Source organism: Rhamphochromis longiceps, linkage group LG3 (genome assembly GCF_057381845.1).
Source record: "Rhamphochromis longiceps isolate RC_006_pf linkage group LG3, R_longiceps_female_GT1.1, whole genome shotgun sequence".
Taxonomy (NCBI): Eukaryota; Metazoa; Chordata; class Actinopteri; order Cichliformes; family Cichlidae; genus Rhamphochromis; species Rhamphochromis longiceps.
The window spans coordinates 69,548,073-69,570,387 of NC_140559.1; the positions used below are offsets into that span (position 1 = coordinate 69,548,073).

General features: G+C 42.7%; 1 protein-coding gene across 1 annotated transcript; it reads left to right on the plus strand.

The window, feature by feature from the left end:
- The first annotated feature begins 6,218 nt into the window (after nucleotides 1-6,218).
- On the plus strand, nucleotides 6,219-19,273 carry LOC146676578 (protein NLRC3-like). Its single transcript, XM_085401208.1, has 8 exons — nucleotides 6,219-6,344; nucleotides 6,457-6,606; nucleotides 6,713-6,826; nucleotides 10,046-10,122; nucleotides 10,239-12,054; nucleotides 13,565-13,741; nucleotides 15,480-15,656; nucleotides 19,078-19,273. The coding sequence occupies exons 1-8, from the start codon at nucleotides 6,256-6,258 to the stop codon at nucleotides 19,271-19,273; spliced, it is 2,796 nt and encodes a 931-aa protein (XP_085257334.1). The 5' UTR covers nucleotides 6,219-6,255.
- The last annotated feature ends 3,042 nt before the right edge of the window (nucleotides 19,274-22,315 follow it).

A 22,315-nucleotide genomic window follows, 5' to 3' on the forward strand; every position in this document is an offset into this window, starting at 1 on the left:
CCTTGAACATGTACCATGTTCTAGCAAAACAGAGCTGTTAATGTCATTATATAGCATCTCTATAACATTGATAAATTCCTCTCCAAAACCAAAAGACTGCAGAGTTTTTAATATGAACGTATGTTCAACTGAGTCAAATGCTTTGTAAAAATCCAAGAACAGGATGTACCCTCTCTCTTGGATTAATTCACTGTATTCAAGGAGATCCAAAACCAGCCTAATATTGTTATGAATTAGTCTTCCTTTCAAAAAACCTGATTGTGTTTCACTGATAATGTTTGAGATGCCTTTCTTTAGCCTCTCAGCTACAGCTCCAGACAGGATCTTATAGTCAGTGTTTAGAGTAAGGTGATGGGTCTTAAATTGTCTAAAATTCTTTTATCCTTACCCGATTTAGGGATCAGGGTTATCAGCCCTTGTTTCGTGCTCGGCATCACTTCTTTTTTCTCTATCGATTCCTTTAATGCATCAAACAATAAAGTTCTTAGGTCCTTCCAGAAGAATTGATAAAAATTAGTAGTGAGTCCATCTGTCCCTGGGGACTTGTTTAATGCCATTTTCATGACCACCAAATCCAGTTCCTCAATTTTAAGCTCTGAATCACACAGATCTTTGAACGGCTTGTCAATACATGGGATGAGATTATGAATCTTATCAAAGAAACTATCAGAATCAGCTGCTGAATATTCTGAGGAGTACAATTTGGAATAAAAAGTGAAGACTTCTTTTCAATCTTTCTGAAATCTTTACATTCAGTCCCATTTATCAACAAGCTTGAGATTAGATTTCTCTGCTGTCTGCACTTTTCCAGCTTACTAAAATATGATGAGTTCTTTTCACCTGCCTCAATCCACTTGGCTCTCGATCTTATAAAGGCACCCTGGGCTTTCTCTAGGTAAAGATCGTCTAATTTAGTTTGTAACTCCATCAATTTATTCTTTTCTTGCACGTTTAGTTTTTCTTTACTACAGCACTGAGTTATTTCACGAAGTAAATTACTTTCATATTCCCGTTTTTCCCTGTTCAGTTCTTTGCAGAATTTTATAGTGAATTCTCTGATTTTGAATTTAATAAGTTCCCATTTCTGTATATTACCCACTACTGAGTCATCATTTTTTATATCTGTAATTTTATGTCTAATTTTATCACAATACTTGTCCTTATTTAAAAGGCTGGCATTAAATTTCCAATATCCCCTGCTACTACGTTTCATCCTTGTTGGTTCTAAGACAAGATCAATGAAACAGTGATCAGATAGGGGTGCTTTGGAGATTTTAGATGGTGAAGTACACCTCAAAATGTCATCGCTCACTAACCAATAATCAATTCTTGACCTGCTTTCTCCATTAGGTTTAAACCATGAATAATGCTTAACTCCAGGATTCAAACTTCTCCAAATGTCTGTAAAATTATTATCACTAGAAAAGTTCTCAATAATGTTATTCTGTTGCCTCCTTCCTAAGCGAGGAGGCCATCTGTCCATCCATTCATCTGAGGTCATGTTCCAGTCTCCTCCTACTAGGATGTAATCTGTGGGGTACATAACTTTAAACTCTGAAATAACATTTGTTAGATTTTCCAATAGACGTTTATTTTGACCTTCGTTATTATGTCCATAAAGATTTGTAACAATTAGAAATATACCTTCGCTCTTCAAGCTGCAGTTGACCAATGACCCTCACTATCAGCTTTATATGTTATAATCTCCCCTGGGAACTTATTAAAACAAATCGCCACACCTCCAGATCTGTTAGATCCACGACTGAAAAGAATCTTGTCTCCCCACTGATTAGCCCAAAAGGTAACATCGGCATCCACAGAGTGAGTCTCTTGTAAAAACAGACAGTGACATTTTTGCCCCTTGCAAAATAAAAAAAGTGCCTTTCTCTTAACAATTTCCTTCAAACCCCGAACGTTTAATGAACCAAAAGAAATTTTTGAGTGAACCATAATAAGAGTATGCTAAGAAAATAACTTTTTTTTAAAAAAAGAAAAGAAAAATATATAAACATGAGTTTAAATTGTAACACTTGTCACCAACTCAGTGACTAATAACCTTTAACTTTAAGTAGAACTCTTTTGTCCCATTAATAATATTCCACTGTATACAGTCTTACATCAAGTCTTTCATTCAACGTCGATGATCCTCCGTCCTTCGATGTATCCATGAGGACCCCGGAAAAAGGCCCGTTTCCCAGCCCGTCTGGCTTGTTCAATTTGCGGCCACAGCCGCCTCCTCTCTTCCCAGTCCTCCCGCGGCAGTACCTCAGCGAAGTGGAAACCCCCGTTCTTACAGACAGCCGAATCTTTGGTGCGACGCCAAATCTCCTCTTTCACGTGTCTCAGAGCAAACAGAATGATGATATGTCGGACCTTGTTCTCAATCTTCTTCCCAACTCTATGCACCACATCCACAGATTCTTCAAGCTTTGATATTGTAACGACTGTGGGTTTGGGGAGCTGACTGGCTAAACTGCTCACTAGCTAACGGCTAGCGGGGCGCTAGCAGCTATCGCTAAACTTCGCAATGAATGGAGAGCGCTCGTGCCTCGTACACCGCATGACCCCGAGCGTCTCAGCAGCAGACTGGTAATCCCCGAATAATCCAGCAGGAGACAGTAGTGGTTCACCACAGGCATTTATTCACCATCTTTTTCAACCACAACGTAACACTGCTGACACCGAACCCCTATCACGCTCCCACCACATAGAGTCGCGGTGTCAGCCAACTACGCCAATTCACCCCCCTCCACAGAACAGACATCAACTTCACTGTGGCTTACATTAACATAACACTAACACAACATGCAAATCAAACACATATGAACTAGCAGAACGATAGAAAACACAGAGACAACACAATACCCAGAATGCACCTGGCTAACAACCCCAGCCAGGTCATTACAATATCATATCAGGTGCGATCTTGCCAAGAATTCCAATAACCAGCGATCTGACACCTTCATCTCTTTTCTCTTCTAATCCTTTAATCCGGAGGCACCACCTCATTTTGTACCTTTCTTGCTCTCACACTCTCTCCTTGAGATCGTAGTTATCTTTGGTCAACTGCTCGTTTCGTCTCTCCAACTCTTTAACCTTTTGTTTACATTCTTTCACCTCCTCCGAGTTGAACTGAACCGCTTTGGCTAGGCTGGCTAGCATCGTACTAGCTTGCTTGCATTGCACACTCAGGTCAGCTAGCTGCTCGTCCACTCTTTTTTCAAGGTTTTTTCTACGTAGTCATGATCCGTTCCTTCTCTGCTGTCTTCCTTTCCATCACATGGCGATGTTGTTTCTTGTTTTTTGAGGTCGAGTTTGAATTTAGCAGGTTTAACTATACTTGGGGCAGTCATTTTACTACTTTCGAGTGGAAACAATAACGAACACAAAGTAAATTCTGGGACAAGTTCAACGAGCTCCTAATTCGTGCGACTGCTCAACTCGCCATCTTGCGCCACCGTCTCACTACTAGATGAACTTGTGACACACATCTGCAGCAGAGGCTGAGTGGCTGCTCTCACACCTGGAGCATCCAAATCGACCCACAAACACGTTGAAAGATGCAATGCCATCAATGTGGATTGTCAAGACTGAGAGACCTCTTCCCTCTGACCCCTCCCCAAACCCTCAAACCCTCCTACCCACCTCGACATACAAACTCTGTGTGGCTTCACGTGTTCTGTTGATGTTTACATGATCGAAATAACTTGAACACAAACACAAACAAACAAAGAGGAAGACGCACCGGAAGGAAACAACTACAAGTCCCAGCATCCTCTGTGTTTAGGGAGCAGCAGTGAAAGTGAAAGCAGGAGGAGGAAGGTGGAGCTGAGGCAGGTGAGTGTTAACATGAATATGTTTCTTCTTATGACATAAAATAATTCCACGCTGTTCGTGTCTGTGGGTGAAATGTGAGGCCGGTCGGCTCCTCTGAGCGCTGGTTTCCTGTAAGTAGAGAGGAAGTGAGTTTAGCTGAGCCTCCGTTTAGTGTGAGAGAGCAGGAGGAGAGTGAGAGCTGTGCTGAGGCAGGGTGAGTGTTAACACCGCTCTGACATTACTGTGTCTCTGTGGCGGGAACAACAGGCTCCGTCAGTGGAGGCAAAAATAATCAGACTTTGGTTTTTCAAAGGAAACAACTTTATGTCGGAAGTTCCCGCACGCTCATTGGATAACGATGTGTCAATCTCGAGCTATTAGCCAATGAGCGTGCGGATTCACAGAAAGACCCGCCTTTATCACGGGACTTTAAAAACTACAATGGCGACAGAAACTCCGTGAGTGGAGTTCAGGGTGACGTTATGAAACTTAGACGTTTGAGCCACTTCCCGTTGATCGTGAAACTGATGGTTTCTGGTGTTTGGGTCTGTTTTTCTGTATTTATGCAGATAAAGTGTAAACTCAGATGAATTATACCATCAAATGTTAAAGGAAAATATCAGGATGAGTGTCTGTGAGCTGAGAAGGACGTGAAGCGAGCAGTTTATCCCAGAGCTGAAGCTGCTCTGTGTGCAGAGATGAGCTCAGATTCCTGCTGTGATTGATCAACAGTCACAGAAATGTAGACTTGTAGTTATTACTGCAGTATGGTCACAGCAGATACTGATAAACATGTATTATGAGGATGGATGATCAAGTTTCTCACTCTCTCCTTTAAATCTCAGTTTTTTCTTCTTCACAGTTTATCTGTTAATTTATTAATGAATAACACTGAAAGAGTTTCTGTTATATTTCCCCTTGAACATCAGCTTATTAGGGCGGCATTAGGAAATAGCCCCCCTCCAAAGAATGAATAAATGAATGATGATAATAATAAAATGATTCAAAAGCAGAGCTCAGAGTGGTAGAATGGTCAAACATGGATCCACGGGTGGTTCAACTGCATTTGGTGACGTGACCAAAGCAAATCTTTCAAATAATCCCACCATCAACGGGATGTTGTCTCCTTTACTACGGTTACTTTACTTGGTCACCGTGTGAATTTCTTTGAAATGAACCAAATTCTTTTATTTGTTGGTTGTTGCACATTTAACCTCTACAGTCAGGAAAGGAGGAGATGAGGCCTCAACAATGTTGGGTTGTAGCTGTGCTTCAGGTTAGAGTGAGTGTCCATGGAATAAATGTAAGTCAGTGAACTGGAAACATGACTGTGTTCAAACTTTGTTTCCTTTTTATAATGAGTCTAATCAAAGGTGGACAGAAGTATCTCCACTGTGACTTTTCTGTGTCACCATCAGAGCTTCTGCAGTGTTTCTGGGGCAGATAACATTGCAGCATTATGGAGACATTATGGAGACAAAAAGAAAAGCGTCTGGACTTCTTTAAGTTAAACTTAAAGAAGTCCAGACGCTTTTCTTGGACTGTTCAGTGTTGAGTCTCATTCACACACTCCCTCAGACTCTTCACACACTGATTTGCTGACATAAACACACTCCTGTGTGCTCTCTTGGCTTCACACACACACTGAGGACCATCTACAGACTGTGAGCTCCGTCTTCTTTGTCTTTGGAGCTGAACTCTGACAAAGTTAGGAACAAAACTTTCTCCAGCGTGTGAACTTTCCTCCTAGACTCAGTCTGAGCAGTCAGACCACATATTTCTAAAGCAGCACATGAAGGTGTGGCTCACACACACACAGGTGAAGGAAACAGCTGCAGTATTAAAAACTGCTTCACTGTCTACAAATATATGAACTGAATGTTTCTTTCAGGCTGTAAAAACCTTGTTTATCCTCCATTACAGTCCTGCATTCAGAGCATTACTTCTGTTATATTAGTACATGTATTTTATTCTGATGAACACATGAAACTCTGAGCTGGATTGAATCCATTGAATCAGAGTCCAGGACTCAGACTAAACACACTGAATGTGTCCTGAGCTCGGCCGCTGTTCCACAGTAACTGCTGTCAGAGTCACTGTTACTGAGTTAGCTTAGCTAGCAGAGCAGCTAGCAGTTAGAGTATGAACTCTGTAAGCAGTCAGCTCGGTCCTGGACATGGTTACTGACATAAAGCTGCTCTCTGCAGCCATGTTTGACCTGCTGCTTTGTAGGACTACAGTAATGGAGGATTTGGAGGCTGAACTCGGCACTGTGACACTTTTTGTAGTGAACTGATGAAAGCTGCGTCTCAGATGGATGTTAGTCCAACACATCAGACACGACCTCTGCAGCTCTCAGTTGATGTGCACATGAATGATTTGTGTTTCCTCTGCAGGTGAAGGTAGAAAGTGTGTGTGAGCTGATGTGAATTGAGCAGCATGGATCAGTGTGAGGACAGAGAGGAGGGAGTCCCTCCCTCTAAAAGCACTCTGTGTGGGGAACATGAGAGCCAGACCAAAGCTCAGAGGTGAGATGACCATCTCTAACTGTCCATGACTCTTCTCCATGTCACAGCTCAGCACTCACATCACTGCTCCATCATTATTCACACTCATACCTCTGTGTGTGTTGTTTTAAAGCCCAGAGCTGTGGGGCGTACCAGGCTCAGCTGGACATAACCCTGAAACTAATCCAGAGCCTGGACCTGAACCCAGCTGTGTTTCCTTAAAGAGCAACAGGTCGAAGGGTGTTGGTGTAAAATTTAACAAAAGACTGTTATGTGACAAAGAGTAAGTACATTATTTTTATGAGATTGTTCATCATGTCTTTAATTTAATGTTTCCAGTTTTTCCTTCCTGTCTCATGAAGCTGTGACATTTATTCTTTTTCTTTTAGGATCAATAAGAGGCCAGAATCTCCTGGACCTGAACCCAGCTGTGTTTCCTTAAAGAGCAACGACTCGAAGGATTTTGGTGCAAACTTTAAAGGCTGTTCTTCTGCTGCTGAGAGGTAATGTGTGTCTAGATGTTGTTCCTGACTCTGTATTTTTGAATAAATCCTCATGTTTAATATCAGCTCAGCTCTTTTTCACACACATTTCTATGTTGGTATGTGAAGCGGTGTGTGTTGGAGTGTTTCCACAAACACAGCAGTCAGAGTGGAAAGAGTGGATGTTGTAGGAGGTGTTTGTGTAGTGAAGAGGCTGAGTGTCTGTAGGACTCCAGCTGCTCCAGCAGGTGTCTCCTTTGTGCTTTGCTTCAAACACAGTGTAGGGAGGAGCTTCCACTCAGGTGTTTCAGGTGTTGCTGGATGGAGGAGGACAAATAGTTTTTCCCTTCAGTGACACTTCAGCAGCTCAATGTTCTGGGAGATGTTTGTCTTTATGAAGGTTTATGGATTCTTGTTCTTACTTTGGTTAAACTGAGCAACACATTTTCCATCTAACATTTAAAGTAAATTTCCAGGTGAATAAAAGATCTCTGTGATGTTTCACAGTCTGAAAGTAACAAATTCAACCAGAGTTCAAACAAAGGCTTAATATACGTGTGTGTTTGATATAATGCCAACAAGTACAAACAGGTGTTCTTACAGGTCTTAATCACAGAGCTCTGATAAGTCTGGTGACTTTCACACTCAGCAGTTTTGCTGCCTTTTATTTTATATTGGCCTTTTTAAAGCCCTTCAAAGTCTCCCACATTCATACAGAGCTTTTAACACCAAACTCCTTTACAGTCCTTCTCCTCTCACACACGATCACACGACTGATTTGTCTGCAGCAGCTGTGTTACTGCTAGTATTTTATTATGTGTGTAATCTCCTCATATTGTTCCTGTGGTTTAGTTTGACTTCCTTCTGCAAACTCAGCTGCTCTGTTGCTGATACACGTCTCCATGAATATGATTGATCAGATGCTGCCAACACCATGTGTTTCATGTGAGCGCTCAGCTGAAACCCTGGGTTGACTTATCGAGTTAATAACAAGCTTCACGTGACTGTGAATGCTAAAGTGAATCAGATAAAGGAAAGAGACCCTGCTAATGTTGGACTGACTTCTTAGTGTAGATCCCAGGAGGAAGTTCAACATAGCCATTCTTTGTGCTAGCTCGACCAAACCTGAGAGCACAGTGCAGGATAATGATCATCATCTGTCTCTGTCAAGGACATTTAAAATCCACAAATAACAAACATAATTATATTTGATCATTAAAAATGATGATTAAACAAAGTGTCAAACATACTTAAGTAGAAGGACTGATGTTTGTGTTAAAATACCCTCTTAAAGCTGAAATACTGATTCAACTTCTTTCTCCAAAAGTTGATTCTGTTCATCTGGACGTAGCGTTTTGTGGGAGAAACATTTCGTCTCTCATCCAGGTGACTCCTTCAGTCTCAGCTGACTGCAGGATTCAATCTTATAAACAGGACATTTGCATGATGACTGAAACCTGCCCACTGAAGGAACAAAGGGCTGGGAGGTCAGTTCCTTAATCTTAATTATGCAAATTTGTGTGTGAATCTGTGAATGGGACTCATGACCATTGATCAACAACCACTGATCAATGGTCATGAGTACCATTCACAGAGAGTTGGGGAATGGCTGCAATCACAGCATGTAAGATGGTGACAGATGTACCCTTAGGCCCCCTCCTCAATTCAGAGATGGTCTTTCCCTTTTCACGTAAATGGCCTCCTTGACTCCGCCTTCAAACCAGCGTTCCTCCCTGTCCAGGATTTTACATCCTCATCATTGAAAGAGTGTCCACTGGCCTGCAGGTGTAAATAGACTGCAGAGTCCTGGCCTGACGAGGTGGCTCTGCTGTGTTGTAGCCAAAGGTTGTTTGGTTTCCCCGATATATAAATCCTGGCAATCCTCCTGCACTTAGCAGCGTACACTATGTTACTCTGTTACTCTGATCCTTGGGGTGGACCAGTTTTTGGCGCAGCGTGTTTTGGGGTTTAAAAGCCACAGAGACCCGGTGTTTAGAAAAAATCTGTCTCAACTGCTCCGATACTCCTGACACGTACGGGATCACTACAGGTTTTTGCTTAAGCAGCGGCTGGTAAATGTGGTTATCCCAGCTTTGACAAAAGTCCAGCTGGAATAACCACATTTACTCTACATCCAGATGAACAGAATCAACTTTTGGAGATTTACTTTCCTGGATGATTGAGAATACATCAAGACGTTCCTCCTAAAGTGTTATTCAGTGTTGTGACAGTCAGCTGCTTCAGCTGCTGCTGGGATGGGCTGTGGCAAAGAGAACAGAGAAAATCCAAATCAGAGTTTTTCTCTGAATTAAAAGGAAACAACAATATATTCTACATGGTGAAACTGATGGTTACTGGTGTTTTGGTCTGTTTTTCTGTATTTATGCAGATAAAGTGTAAACTCAGATGAATTATACCATCAAATGTTAAAGGAAAATATGAGGATGAGTGTCTGTGAGCTGAGAAGGACGTGAAGCGAGCAGTTTATCCCAGAGCTGAAGCTGCTCTGTGTGCAGAGATGAGCTCAGATTCCTGCTGTGATTGATCAACAGTCACAGAAATGTAGACTTGTAGTTATTACTGCAGTATGGTCACAGCAGATACTGATAAACATGTATTATGAGGATGGATGATCAAGTTTCTCACTCTCTCCTTTAAATCTCAGTTTGTTTCTTCTTCACAGTTTATCTGTTAATTTATTAATGAATAACACTGAAAGAGTTTCTGTTATATTTCCCCTTGAACATCAGCTTATTAGGGCGGCATTAGGAAATAGCCCCCCTCCAAAGAATGAATAAATGAATGATGATAATAATAAAATGATTCAAAAGCAGAGCTCAGAGTGGTAGACTGGTCAAACATGGATCCACGGGTGGTTCAACTGCATTTGGTGACGTGACTAAAGCAAATCTTTCAAATAATCCCACCATCAACGGGATGTTGTCTCCTTTACTACGGTTACTTTACTTGGTCACCGTGTGAATTTCTTTGAAATGAACCAAATTCTTTTATTTGTTGGTTGTTGCATATTTAACCTCTACAGTCAGGAAAGGAGGAGATGAGGCCTCAACAATGTTGGGTTGTAGCTGTGGTTCAGGTTAGAGTGAGTGTCCATGGAATAAATGTAAGTCAGTGAACAGGAAACATGACTGTGTTCAAACTTTGTTTACCTTTTTATAATGAGTCTAATCAAAGGTGGACACAAGTATCTCCACTGTGACTTTTCTGTGTCACCATCAGAGCTTCTGCACAGTGTGGAGAAAGATCCAGAAGCAGAGCTGGACTGCAGACAACCAGTCAGAGCAGCTGTGTACAAAGTAAGACTGAACATCTGTCTGCTGATGGACTCATTTCTGAAAACTGGACTTCTTGTGTTGTTCAGACATTGAAGAGTTTTCTTTCTCTTTAGTCTCATTGTTTTTCTTTCTTTCAGCAGATGTTGGTCTGCAGGAGGTTTTAGATGAACATAAGATCAGTCTGAGGAGGAGATGTGAACGTGTGACTGAAGGAAGTGATGAAACAGGAAGTAGAACCCTCCTCAACAGGATCTACACTGAGCTCTACATCACAGAGGGACAGAGTGAAGAGGTTCATACCCAACATGAGGTGAGGCAGCTGGAGACAGCTTCCAAGATGGACGCCCTCCATGACGCTCCAATCAGGTGCCAGGACATCTTTAAAGCCTTACCTGACCAACGGAGACCCATCAGAGTGGTTCTGACCAACGGCGTGGCTGGTGTTGGAAAAACCTTCTCAGTGCAGAAGTTCACTCTGGACTGGGCAGAGGGCTTGGAGAACCAACATGTCAGTGTGGTGGTTCTGCTTTCATTCAGGGAGCTGAACCTGATCAGAGATGAGCAGTACAGTCTTCTGGAGCTGCTCCATGTTTTCCATCCAACATTACAGAAGGTCACAGCAGAGAAGCTGGCTGTCTCTCAGCTTTTGTTCATCTTTGACGGCCTGGATGAAAGCAGACTTTCATTGGATTTCACCAACAGGAAGCTGCTGTCTGATGTCACACAGAAGTCATCAGTCAGCCAGCTGCTGACAAACCTCATCCAGGGGAATCTGCTTCCCTCGGCTCTCGTCTGGATAACTTCCCGACCCGCAGCGGCCAATCAGATCCCTCCTACATGTGTTGACAGGCTAACAGAAGTACGAGGCTTCACTGACGCCCAGAAGGAGGAGTACTTCAGGAGGAGATTCAGTGATGAAGAGCTGTCCAGCAGAATCATCTCCCACATGAAGACATCCAGGAGCCTCCACATCATGTGTAGTATCCCAGTCTTCTGCTGGATCACTGCTACAGTTCTGGAGCACATGTTGACTACAGAGCAGAGAGGAGAGCTGCCCAAGACCCTGACTGACATGTACTCACACTTCCTGCTGGTTCAGACAAAGAGGAAGAAGAACAAGTACCATGAGGGACACGAGACGAGTCCACAGGAGCTGACGGAGGCTGACAGGGAAGTTCTTCTGAAGCTGGGGAGGCTGGCGTTTGAACATCTGGAGAAAGGAAACATCATGTTCTACCAAGAAGACCTGGAGCAGTGTGGTCTGGATGTGACAGAGGCCTCGGTGTACTCAGGAGTTTGTACAGAGATCTTCAAAAGAGAGTGTGTGATCTTCCAGAAACCAGTCTACTGCTTTGTTCATCTGAGCATTCAGGAGTTTCTGGCTGCTGTCTACATGTTCCACTGTCACACCAGCAGGAAGACAGAGGTGCTGAAGATGTTTCTAAAATCAGAATCTTTCACCAAGATGATTTTCAGTCTTTTTGATGACAAAGATCTCCAATCACTTGATGTATTTCTGAGGAGAGTCATGGAGAAATCCCTCCAGAGTAAAAATGGCCACCTGGACCTGTTTGTTCGCTTCCTTCATGGCCTCTGTCTGGAGTCCAACCAGAGACTCTTAGTAGGTCTGCTGGGTCAGACAGAGATCAGTCCAGGAACCATCCAGAGAGTCATCAACAACCTGAAGAAGATGAACAGTGATGAAATCTCTCCTGACAGAAGCATCAACATCTTCCACTGTCTGATGGAGATGAACGACCTCTCATTATTTCAGGAGATCCAAGAGTTCTTGAAGTCAGAGAAGAAACTCTCTGAGTTCCAGTGCTCAGCTCTGGCCTTCATGCTGCAGATGTCAGAGGAGGTTCTGGATCAGTTGGACCTGCTGAAGTACAAAACATCAGAGCAGGGACGACAGAGACTGATTCCAGCTGTGAGGAACTGCAGAAAGGCTGGGTGAGTCCAGATGTGATCATTAACATCATTGATCAGTGTAGGTTAGTAGTTTAATGTTGAAAATAAAATCAGATTGTAACCACAAAGTGTTTGTGTCCGTACGCTGCAACCTTCCACACCATTCCTTTATTGTACAGACTCAGCAGCAGCTCCATGGATCCCAAATCCAAGAGTGGAGAACAGATTTGAAGTGTGTCACATCCATGCAGTCACAGCTGTTTCCACCATGTTTCCACTGATATTAATCCTGTTCAATGACATGTTTCATATCAGTGAATATGTTCTTTAGGACGTCCACTGACATGTTTAAGTGTCCTGCTGGAAATCACTCAAATCATCCATGAAATCCATGAAAAATCCTTTTAGTGTTTCTAACTTCACCCTCTGTCCTCTCTCTCTCTCCATCCTCCTCACTGCTTCTTTCACTGATAATCACACAAACGTCGTATTCAGCTACAAAATAACACAATAATATCATCTGATGATCATTATTATAAGAGCAGGATCCATATTTGATATCAGAGTAACACACTGCTTGGTTATGTGCAGTCATCATCAGTGACTGTGGGTCAAACAGAAGCTCTCTGATTGGTTGCTGACCTTGGTCACCTGTCCACTCTCACCTGTTTGTGTTTGCTCTCTCTTTGCTGTCTCCATCCTCTCTCTCCTTTCTCTCCCTCTCTGTCTTTGTACGTCACTCAGGTCCAATGGAAACAGTGACATTTACAAACCAATCAAAGACAAACTGATCCGTGTCAGGTTATAACAATATTCAAAGTGAATACAGGCTGCTGCTGGACACAGACAGGTAACATCATTTTGACTTGCTGTCACCTGGATCTGGACTCATAAACACTGAAGCCCTGAACAGGAATACAAATCATTTTCTGCCAACTAGCGACACACCAGCAGATAATGGCTCAGAAAGCTAAAATGAGCCAATCATTTCTGTGTTTAGTTCCCCTGAAATCAGATCTGATATCAGCAGCTCTGAGTTCATTCATCATTATTGTCCAGTGATGAGATTTCTGCTCCGTTTGGTAACAGTCAGCAGGTTTTTCCTGCGTGTGGATGTGAACAGTCGTACCTGACAGCAGGTAGCAAACAGAGATCATCTTTCCAGCTGGAACTCTTCACTGAGCTGAACTCATTCAAAATGTTCTGGAGTCAAAACAGGAAACAGTCCAAATGTGTGTCTTCACTCTGACTCTGGATCAGATCTCAGTGACAGACTGTGGACATTATGGAAGCCTAAATGTGACACCATCTTCCTCCTTCATCTGCAGATTAAAGCCAAACAAAGATTCTCATTAAAAGTCTGCAGGTCTGAGAGAGACTCAATCGTTGTGTCATGTCAAACACAGTAAGAGGAGCTGAAGCACAGATGTGAAGAGCAGATTCATCAGATTATGACCTCACTCTGTTTTGTCTTCATATACATTCAGTCTGTGTTTATAATGCAGATTTTCTGCTTTTATAATAACACATTTTATATTTTCTATCATCACAGACTGACTCAGTGTGGACTCTCAGAGTCTCACTGTGAAGTTGTGGCCTCAGCTCTGAAGTCCAACCCCTCCCATCTGACAGAGCTGGACATGAGTGGAAATAAAGACCTCCAGGATTCAGTAGTGAAGCTTCTGTGTGCTGGACTGGAGAGTCCAAACTGTCGACTGGAGACTCTGAGGTGAGTTCACTGACTGCGGCTGTTGTTGTTTTTCTATATTTCAGGTCTTTGATGTTTGAAACTTTCTTTAGTTCCTAAATGTTCAGGATGTGTCTGAAGACAAATGTGAAGAAGTTTGAGTGCTTTCAGAAATGTTGTCTTTCCAAACGACTGAACAACAGTTTTTCCTTTTGGCTCCAAACAGAAGTGACAGACTTGAGCAGGGTTCATTTAAAGGCTGACAGAAGTGGAGTGGTGACGGGGAGATGTTTGACAGGACAGTGTTTCAGCCTCCACAGGTTCATGTTGTGCTCCATCAGTCAGTGAAGATGAAGTCAGTGCTGATGAGGCTGTAGAGTGTGTGAGGGATGTGAATGAGGATGATGAAGATCTGATGATAGCAGATAAAAACAGGCTGCAGAGACTTTGAGCCATACAGGGCACACAGTGTGTGTACAGAACAGCTGAAATCATTATGGAGGCCTCACTGGATATGGAAGCATCACAGTACAGCTTCAGTGAAGCATTAAAGTCTCTGATATGAGATGAGAAATGAAGCAGCCAGAGCTTTTTCATGAGTGGAAATCCACTGTGACTGTGAGCTGCTGCTACAGCCTCCAGATTAGCCAGCAGCTCATCCTGCTCAACATTTCCTCACCAACTTTAATGGAAGTGTGATGTTTTCAGCTGGAGTGATGGTCAGGGTGGCCTCCCTCTCCTCTTCTTCTCCTCTTCCTCTTTCATTTGTAAAGCCACTTCTGCTGCTTTCATTCATTTGGAAGTCCTGTAGCTGAGTTTGGGAGAGACTAACAGCCTCGGCAGCAGAGGGGAGAAAGGCTGTAACACCACCACTTTACTCTGTTCTACCTGTCACATCATTTTATCAGGAAACAAATATGCTCATGTTTTTACTATGTTTGTCTTGAAGATGTAAGAAGATCACATGGTGCTTTTTATTATTGTGTTGGTTTGTTTGCTGTCTCTTGGATGGAGCCAGCTGTGCGTGGCCCCTGGGCCTGTGGTCAGAGTGTGTGCTGGATAATCCGGCCCAGGATGAGGCCAAACTGACATGGGATGAAATGTCTGTCACATAATTGAGCTTAGTGTAGTTTCATTTCTGCACAATTTAAAAACAACCAAAACTTTGTTCTGTCTTTTCTATGTTATACTGTAGACTTTCTTTGATACTGTGTCCAAAAGGAGCAGCTTTTACTTTGAAGGGGAGGCGTCTCTGTTTCCTCTTCAGGTTGGATGATGGAAGCAAATGAGTGTGTGATGTTCTTTCAGTGTTGCACTTTGTAGACGCTCCCTGAGCACTGGTCTCACAGCCAGCTGCACATAGAGACCAGTGTTGTTAGTCCAGGTCAGAAGATGACTTGTTGGAATGAAAATGAGCTTGTAGTTTGTCTGCTTTAATAATGTGACTGGAAAAAGGTGTTGGACTTCAAATATGTCCATTTCTTTCACACTTCACCTTTAAAAGTGAAGCCTTGTGGTTCCTGGAAGGAAAAACACGACTTTTTCAAGTCTTTGTCCTGTTTTTATGATAAATGTACGACTTTAATGTGAAACATTCAGAGTTTTTTCTCTTGTTGTGTTTGTTTGAAGCTGCTTCCTGTTGGCTTCAGCTGTTTGGAGTTTCCATTTTCTAAACTTCTACATTCTGAACCTTCTTCAGCTCTGAACAGATGATGAAACACTGAATGATTTCAAGCTCACACTTTGTCTAATAAACTTACATCTTTCATTCTTTATACAGATTGTGGGGCTGTGGTTTGTCAGAGATCAGCTGTGATTATCTGGCAGCAGCACTGAAGTCCAACCCCTCCCATCTGAGACAGCTGGACCTGAGCCTGAACAACAAGCTGCAGGATTCAGGAGTGAAGCATCTGTGTGGTTTCCTGGAGAGTCCAGGATGTGGACTTGAAACTCTGGGGTCAGTCAGCATGTTTTAGTTGTGCTGAGATGAATATGATGTGAAAGTTGTGCTGACACTAAACTGCAGACATCAGGCTGATATTATACTGATCCACACTGAGGATCTTCATGGTAAAGTCTGTTTTCTTCTTCTCTGGTTTAGTCCATTGACTGCAGCAGAACAATGTTCACATTTCAAACAGTGAGACTCAACGTATGGCCCGCGGCCCACACGCGGCCTGCCCACCTTTCCTGATTCAGAGAGAGGGGACCCTGATTAACTGTGTAGTGTTCTTCCTCACAGTTCTAAGTATCAGACACAACAATGAATAATCCACAGCTGACTGTCTTTAGCAGGTCAAAGGTCACTGCACACAGCAGGCAGTGGGAAATATTATAACTCTGATCATTTATCAGCACATATCCATATGTATAAAAACAAAGCTGACACTGTGAGACTTGATCAGAGGTGTGATCATCACAGCAGAGGCCTTTGTGTCAAAGTCACTGAGGATCAAACAGAAACACATGAAGCAGATTTTCCTGTTCTGGCTTTTTATAGCAGATAACCGTCAAAATATTCTGCAGTCCATCAAAAACTGAAGCAAACCATGAATCAACATGTGAACATGAGCTGATGCTGCTGAAGGGAAGCAAAGTTACAGAGGTTTGATTACAGACACAGCTGAGAGTTTGTAATCTGTCATCATTTTAAAAGGTTTACATTTCTTCAGTATATCCACATTTGCAGCTGGTACCTCAACCTCCACTTGTCCAACACAACTGCTGTCCACTGCCTCCATGACATTGTGATTTTGCTGTTGGTCTTCTGTCAGATCTTCATCAATCACTTCTGCACGGGGCACACCTTCAGACTCTGCAGCTGCATAATGAAAGCCTGTAAGATAAAATTAGACATAAGGTAAATGTACACCAATATTCCAATGACAGGTGTGTGATTCATCTGGAAGTTATGTGCGGATTAGTGTACAGTGATAGCAATTTAGTATGTTTTTAGAGGGGGGGGGGGGGGGGGGGGTTGTTTACCTCCGATGGGTGCTCTTTTTCGCTTCCGTTGCGTACGCCTTGAGTGCCGGTCCGAGTCTGATACAGGTATGTCGTCATGCCCCATGTGCAGTGTTGGTGCCCAGTCTGGATTTGTTACATCCATTTCATATGCTGGTTTGCCTGCAATAATGCCAAATCATAAGCTACTCAGTCGACATGATGTGGTTCTGCAGCATCACACATTAGCATGTTTTATCTCATTATCTATGACCTCAGCACGTTGAAAATAACACTAAAAGCCTTTCAAGAGTGATATGAATTAATTTAGAACTCACCGGAAAGAAAATGCCGTGAGCAAACCAACAAAAAGCTGGGGATTGCAGAGAACTCGATATCCGCTCGTCTCACCGCTGCAATCCAAGCCTGACGTCTTTGTTTAGTAATATCGGATACATGGGATCCCTCACGTTGCCTCCAGGACGGAAAACGATGAAAAGAGAGCCCGTTATCCAGCTTCTTGCCTTCACGATCGTGTGATCTAACGTTGCAACCGACAACACAACACGTACGATCCATAGCTGAAATGGTATCCTTTGGCTGGCCTACTGTCATGGCGGAAGGGGGCGTGGCCCATCTCCCGTGACATCACGCTCCAAAGCCCTATAGGTGGGAAAATGTACCATGTCGACCAATCAAAAATGATATGGAAACATGACATTTGGTTGTTTAGCAAAAGGGGGAAGTTTTAGGAGTGACCGGCAAGAGAGAGCGAGTGAGCGAAAGAGAGAGAGAGTTTTGATACGTGAGAGATTTGTGACGTTTACCGTGTTTGGTCTCAAGTTAGTTTGTTGTCTTGTGTATTTAGTGTGTAGCTGTTGTTTTGTTTTGTGTGTCAGTTCTACTAGTGATCGTCACAGTTGCTGCCTTAAAGCCAACAAAGGCAGATTGCAGTGTAAACGCTGAGTGACACACCTGCTGTCAGACCTGCAGGTTTATCCCTGTGCTGTTCTCATATGTGTTAGAGTGACACAAACTATTGTTTGACACCTGATTGTTCTGTAAATAGTTTGAAATGATTATATGAAAAACGTCTGAGCCTTGGCTGCATTTTTTGGTAAATAGTACCATATAACTTTGTTGTTTTCAAAACGTGTGCGTATTTTTAAAAATGTACAATCTCTATTTGCATTTCAAGTTATGAAGATGATTCGTTAAACATGTGTGTGGTTTTTACAGTCAAAATATCACTTTCTACGTGTATTTTAAATTTTGTCTGAATTTAGATAAATTGTGCTGATACAGTTGGTCAAAATGAGAAAATAACAGATTGGCAAGATGAACTGTTTTTAAAGGTAAAATATAGAGGCCACATCAAAAGTAGTCAAGAAGGGTTAAAGGCTAAAAGCAAAGTTGTCACTGTTGGGTCTGTGTTTCCACAAGCCCCGCTAATTCTAGAGACTTATTCATCATGAAGAAAACAAGACAGTCGATCGATCAATTATTTGCGAAAGGGAGGCCTCGTCTGTGTCCACCACGAAAATGACCACAGATCTGACCTCCTCCTGCTACCTTTTATTGGGAGACAGTTCACACAAAACACGTCAGAACAAAGCCACGCCCCCTTTGTTCTAAGACAAAGCATTTTATGTATATGTGTGAACTTCTGTAAGAGTGTGTGTGTGTGTGTGTGTGTGTGTGTGTGTGTGTGTGTGTGTGTGTGTGTGTGTGTGTGTGTGTTACCTCCTGCTGACCAAAGGGTCGTAAACCCAGGAAGCTTACATCAAAAGAAACAGATCTTTCAGATAGGATGTATCTACAATAAAACCTCCACCAGCACAGAGAGGTTGGAGAGGTGGCCAGGATCAAAGGAATGGCTTTGATCCTACTGCTTGAACTAAGACTGTACAAATTTAAGAAACACAATGGCAACATTCAACAATTAGACTTAACAGTAACACCACCACTTTACTCTGTTCTACCTGTCACATCATTTTATCAGGAAACAAATATGCTCATGTTTTTACTATGTTTGTCTTGAAGATGTAAGAAGATCACATGGTGCTTTTTATTATTGTGTTGGTTTGTTTGCTGTCTCTTGGATGGAGCCCAGCTGTGCGTGGCCCCTGGGCCTGTGGTCAGAGTGTGTGCTGGATAATCCGGCCCAGGATGAGGCCAAACTGACATGGGATGAAATGTCTGTCACATAATTGAGCTTTGTGAGAAATGTACGACTTTAATGTGAAACGTTCAGAGTTTTTTCTCTTGTTGTGTTTGTTTGAAGCTGCTTCCTGTTGGCTTCAGCTGTTTGGAGTTTCCATTTTCTAAACTTCTACATTCTGAACCTTCTTCAGCTCTGAACAGATGATGAAACACTGAATGATTTCAAGCTCACACTTTGTCTAATAAACTTACATCTTTCATTCTTTATACAGATTGAGGGGCTGTGGTTTGTCAGAGATCAGCTGTGATTATCTGGCAGCAGCACTGAAGTCCAACCCCTCCCATCTGAGACAGCTGGACCTGAGCCTGAACAACAAGCTGCAGGATTCAGGAGTGAAGCATCTGTGTGGTTTCCTGGAGAGTCCAGGATGTGGACTTGAAACTCTGAGGTCAGTCAGCATGTTTTAGTTGTGCTGAGATGAATATGATGTGAAAGTTGTGCTGACACTAAACTGCAGACATCAGGCTGATATTATACTGATCCACACTGAGGATCTTCATGGTAAAGTCTGTTTTCTTCTTCTCTGGTTTAGTCCATTGACTGCAGCAGAACAATGTTCACATTTCAAACAGTGAGACTCAACGTATGGCCCGCGGCCCACACGCGGCCTGCCCACCTTTCCTGATTCAGAGAGAGGGGACCCTGATTAACTGTGTAGTGTTCTTCCTCACAGTTCTAAGTATCAGACACAACAATGAATAATCCACAGCTGACTGTCTTTAGCAGGTCAAAGGTCACGGCACACAGCAGACAGTGGGAAATATTATAACTCTGATCATTTATCAGCACATATCCATATGTATAAAAACAAAGCTGACACTGTGAGACTTGATCAGAGGTGTGATCATCACAGCAGAGGCCTTTGTGTCAAAGTCACTGAGGATCAAACAGAAACACATGAAGCAGATTTTCCTGTTCTGGCTTTTTATAGCAGATAACCTTCAAAATATTCTGCAGTCCATCAAAAACTGAAGCAAACCATGAATCAACATGTGAACATGAGCTGATGCTGCTGAAGGGAAGCAAAGTTACAGAGGTTTGATTACAGACACAGCTGAGAGTTTGTAATCTGTCATCATTTTAAAAGGTTTACATTTCTTCAGTATATCCACATTTGCAGCTGCTACCTCAACCTCCACTTGTCCAACACAACTGCTGTCCACTGCCTCCATGACATTGTGATTTTGCTGTTGGTCTTCTGTCAGATCTTCATCAATCACTTCTGCACGGGGCACACCTTCAGACTCTGCAGCTGCATAAGGAAAGCCTGTAAGATAAAATTAGACATAAGGTAAATGTACACCAATATTCCAATGACAGGTGTGTGATTCATCTGGAAGTTATGTGCGGATTAGTGTACAGTGATAGCAATTTAGTATGTTTTTAGAGGGGGGGGGGTTGTTGTCATTAGCAATGTTGTGGGGATGGAGCTGGACTCCCTCAAGGTGGTGTCGGAGAGGCGGATGCTGTCCAAGATAAAGACAATGTTGGATAACACCTCCCACCCACTCCATGACATGTTGGTCAGTCACAGGAGCTCGTTCAGTGAGAGACTGAGATTACCGAAAAGCACCACTGAACGACACAGGAAATCATTCCTGCCTGTGGCCATCTCCCTGTACAACGCATCCACTTAACACACTGTTTGCTGCTACAGCTACACATGTTTCTTTTCCAAATATTTATTTATAAGTGACTTATGTATGTATGTATGTATATATATGTATATATTGTACTATTCTTAGTTAGCGTATTGTCTGTCTTGTCTTAATGTTGGTTTAAAATGGAGCACTGTAACAAAAAATAATTTCCCCCAGGGATCAATAAAGTATTCTGATTCTGATTCTGATTCTGATATGTCCATTTCTTTCACACTTCACCTTTAAAACTGAAGCAAACCATGAATCAACATGTGAACATGAGCTGATGCTGCTGAAGGGAAGCAAAGTTACAGAGGTTTGATTACAGACACAGCTGAGAGTTTGTAATCTGTCATCATTTTAAAAGGTTTACATTTCTTCAGTATATCCACATTTGCAGCTGCTACCTCAACCTCCACTTGTCCAACACAACTGCTGTCCACTGCCTCCATGACATTGTGATTTTGCTGTTGGTCTTCTGTCAGATCTTCATCAATCACTTCTGCACGGGGCACACCTTCAGACTCTGCAGCTGCATAACGAAAGCCTGTAAGATAAAATTAGACATAAGGTAAATGTACACCAATATTCCAATGACAGGTGTGTGATTCATCTGGAAGTTATGTGCGGATTAGTGTACAGTGATAGCAATTTAGTATGTTTTTAGAGGGGGGGGGGGGTTGTTTACCTCCGATGGGTGCTCTTTTTCGCTTCCGTTGCGTACGCCTTGAGTGCCGGTCCGAGTCTGATACAGGTATGTCGTCATGCCCCATGTGCAGTGTTGGTGCCCAGTCTGGATTTGTTACATCCATTTCATATGCTGGTTTGCCTGCAATAATGCCAAATCATAAGCTACTCAGTCGACATGATGTGGTTCTGCAGCATCACACATTAGCATGTTTTATCTCATTATCTATGACCTCAGCACGTTGAAAATAACACTAAAAGCCTTTCAAGAGTGATATGAATTAATTTAGAACTCACCGGAAAGAAAATGCCGTGAGCAAACCAACAAAAAGCTGGGGATTGCAGAGAACTCGATATCCCCTCGTCTCACCGCTGCAATCCAAGCCTGACGTCTTTGTTTAGTAATATCGGATACATGGGATCCCTCACGTTGCCTCCAGGATGGAAAACGATGAAAAGAGAGCCCGTTATCCAGCTTCTTGCCTTCACGATCGTGTGATCTAACGTTGCAACCGACAACACAACACGTACGATCCATAGCTGAAATGGTATCCTTTGGCTGGCCTACTGTCATGGCGGAAGGGGGCGTGGCCCATCTCCCGTGACATCACGCTCCAAAGCTCTATAGGTGGGAAAATGTACCATGTCGACCAATCAAAAATGATATGGAAACATGACATTTGGTTGTTTAGCAAAAGGGGGAAGTTTTAGGAGTGACCGGCAAGAGAGAGCGAGTGAGCGAAAGAGAGAGAGAGTTTTGATACGTGAGAGATTTGTGACGTTTACCGTGTTTGGTCTCAAGTTAGTTTGTTGTCTTGTGTATTTAGTGTGTAGCTGTTGTTTTGTTTTGTGTGTCAGTTCTACTAGTGATCGTCACAGTTGCTGCCTTAAAGCCAACAAAGGCAGATTGCAGTGTAAACGCTGAGTGACACACCTGCTGTCAGACCTGCAGGTTTATCCCTGTGCTGTTCTCATATGTGTTAGAGTGACACAAACTATTGTTTGACACCTGATTGTTCTGTAAATAGTTTGAAATGATTATATGAAAAACGTCTGAGCCTTGGCTGCATTTTTTGGTAAATAGTACCATATAACTTTGTTGTTTGCAAAACGTGTGCGTAT

Bases quoted from the DNA above. Each gene is read 5' to 3' on its own strand.
- LOC146676578 (XM_085401208.1), top strand. From the start codon at position 6,256: ATGGATCAGTGTGAGGACAGAGAGGAGGGAGTCCCTCCCTCTAAAAGC. The intron at 6,827-10,045 runs GTAATGTGTGTC...TGTCACCATCAG, and splicing joins TGTTCTTCTGCTGCTGAGAG to AGCTTCTGCACAGTGTGGAG. The intron at 13,742-15,479 runs GTGAGTTCACTG...TTCTTTATACAG, and splicing joins TGTCGACTGGAGACTCTGAG to ATTGTGGGGCTGTGGTTTGT.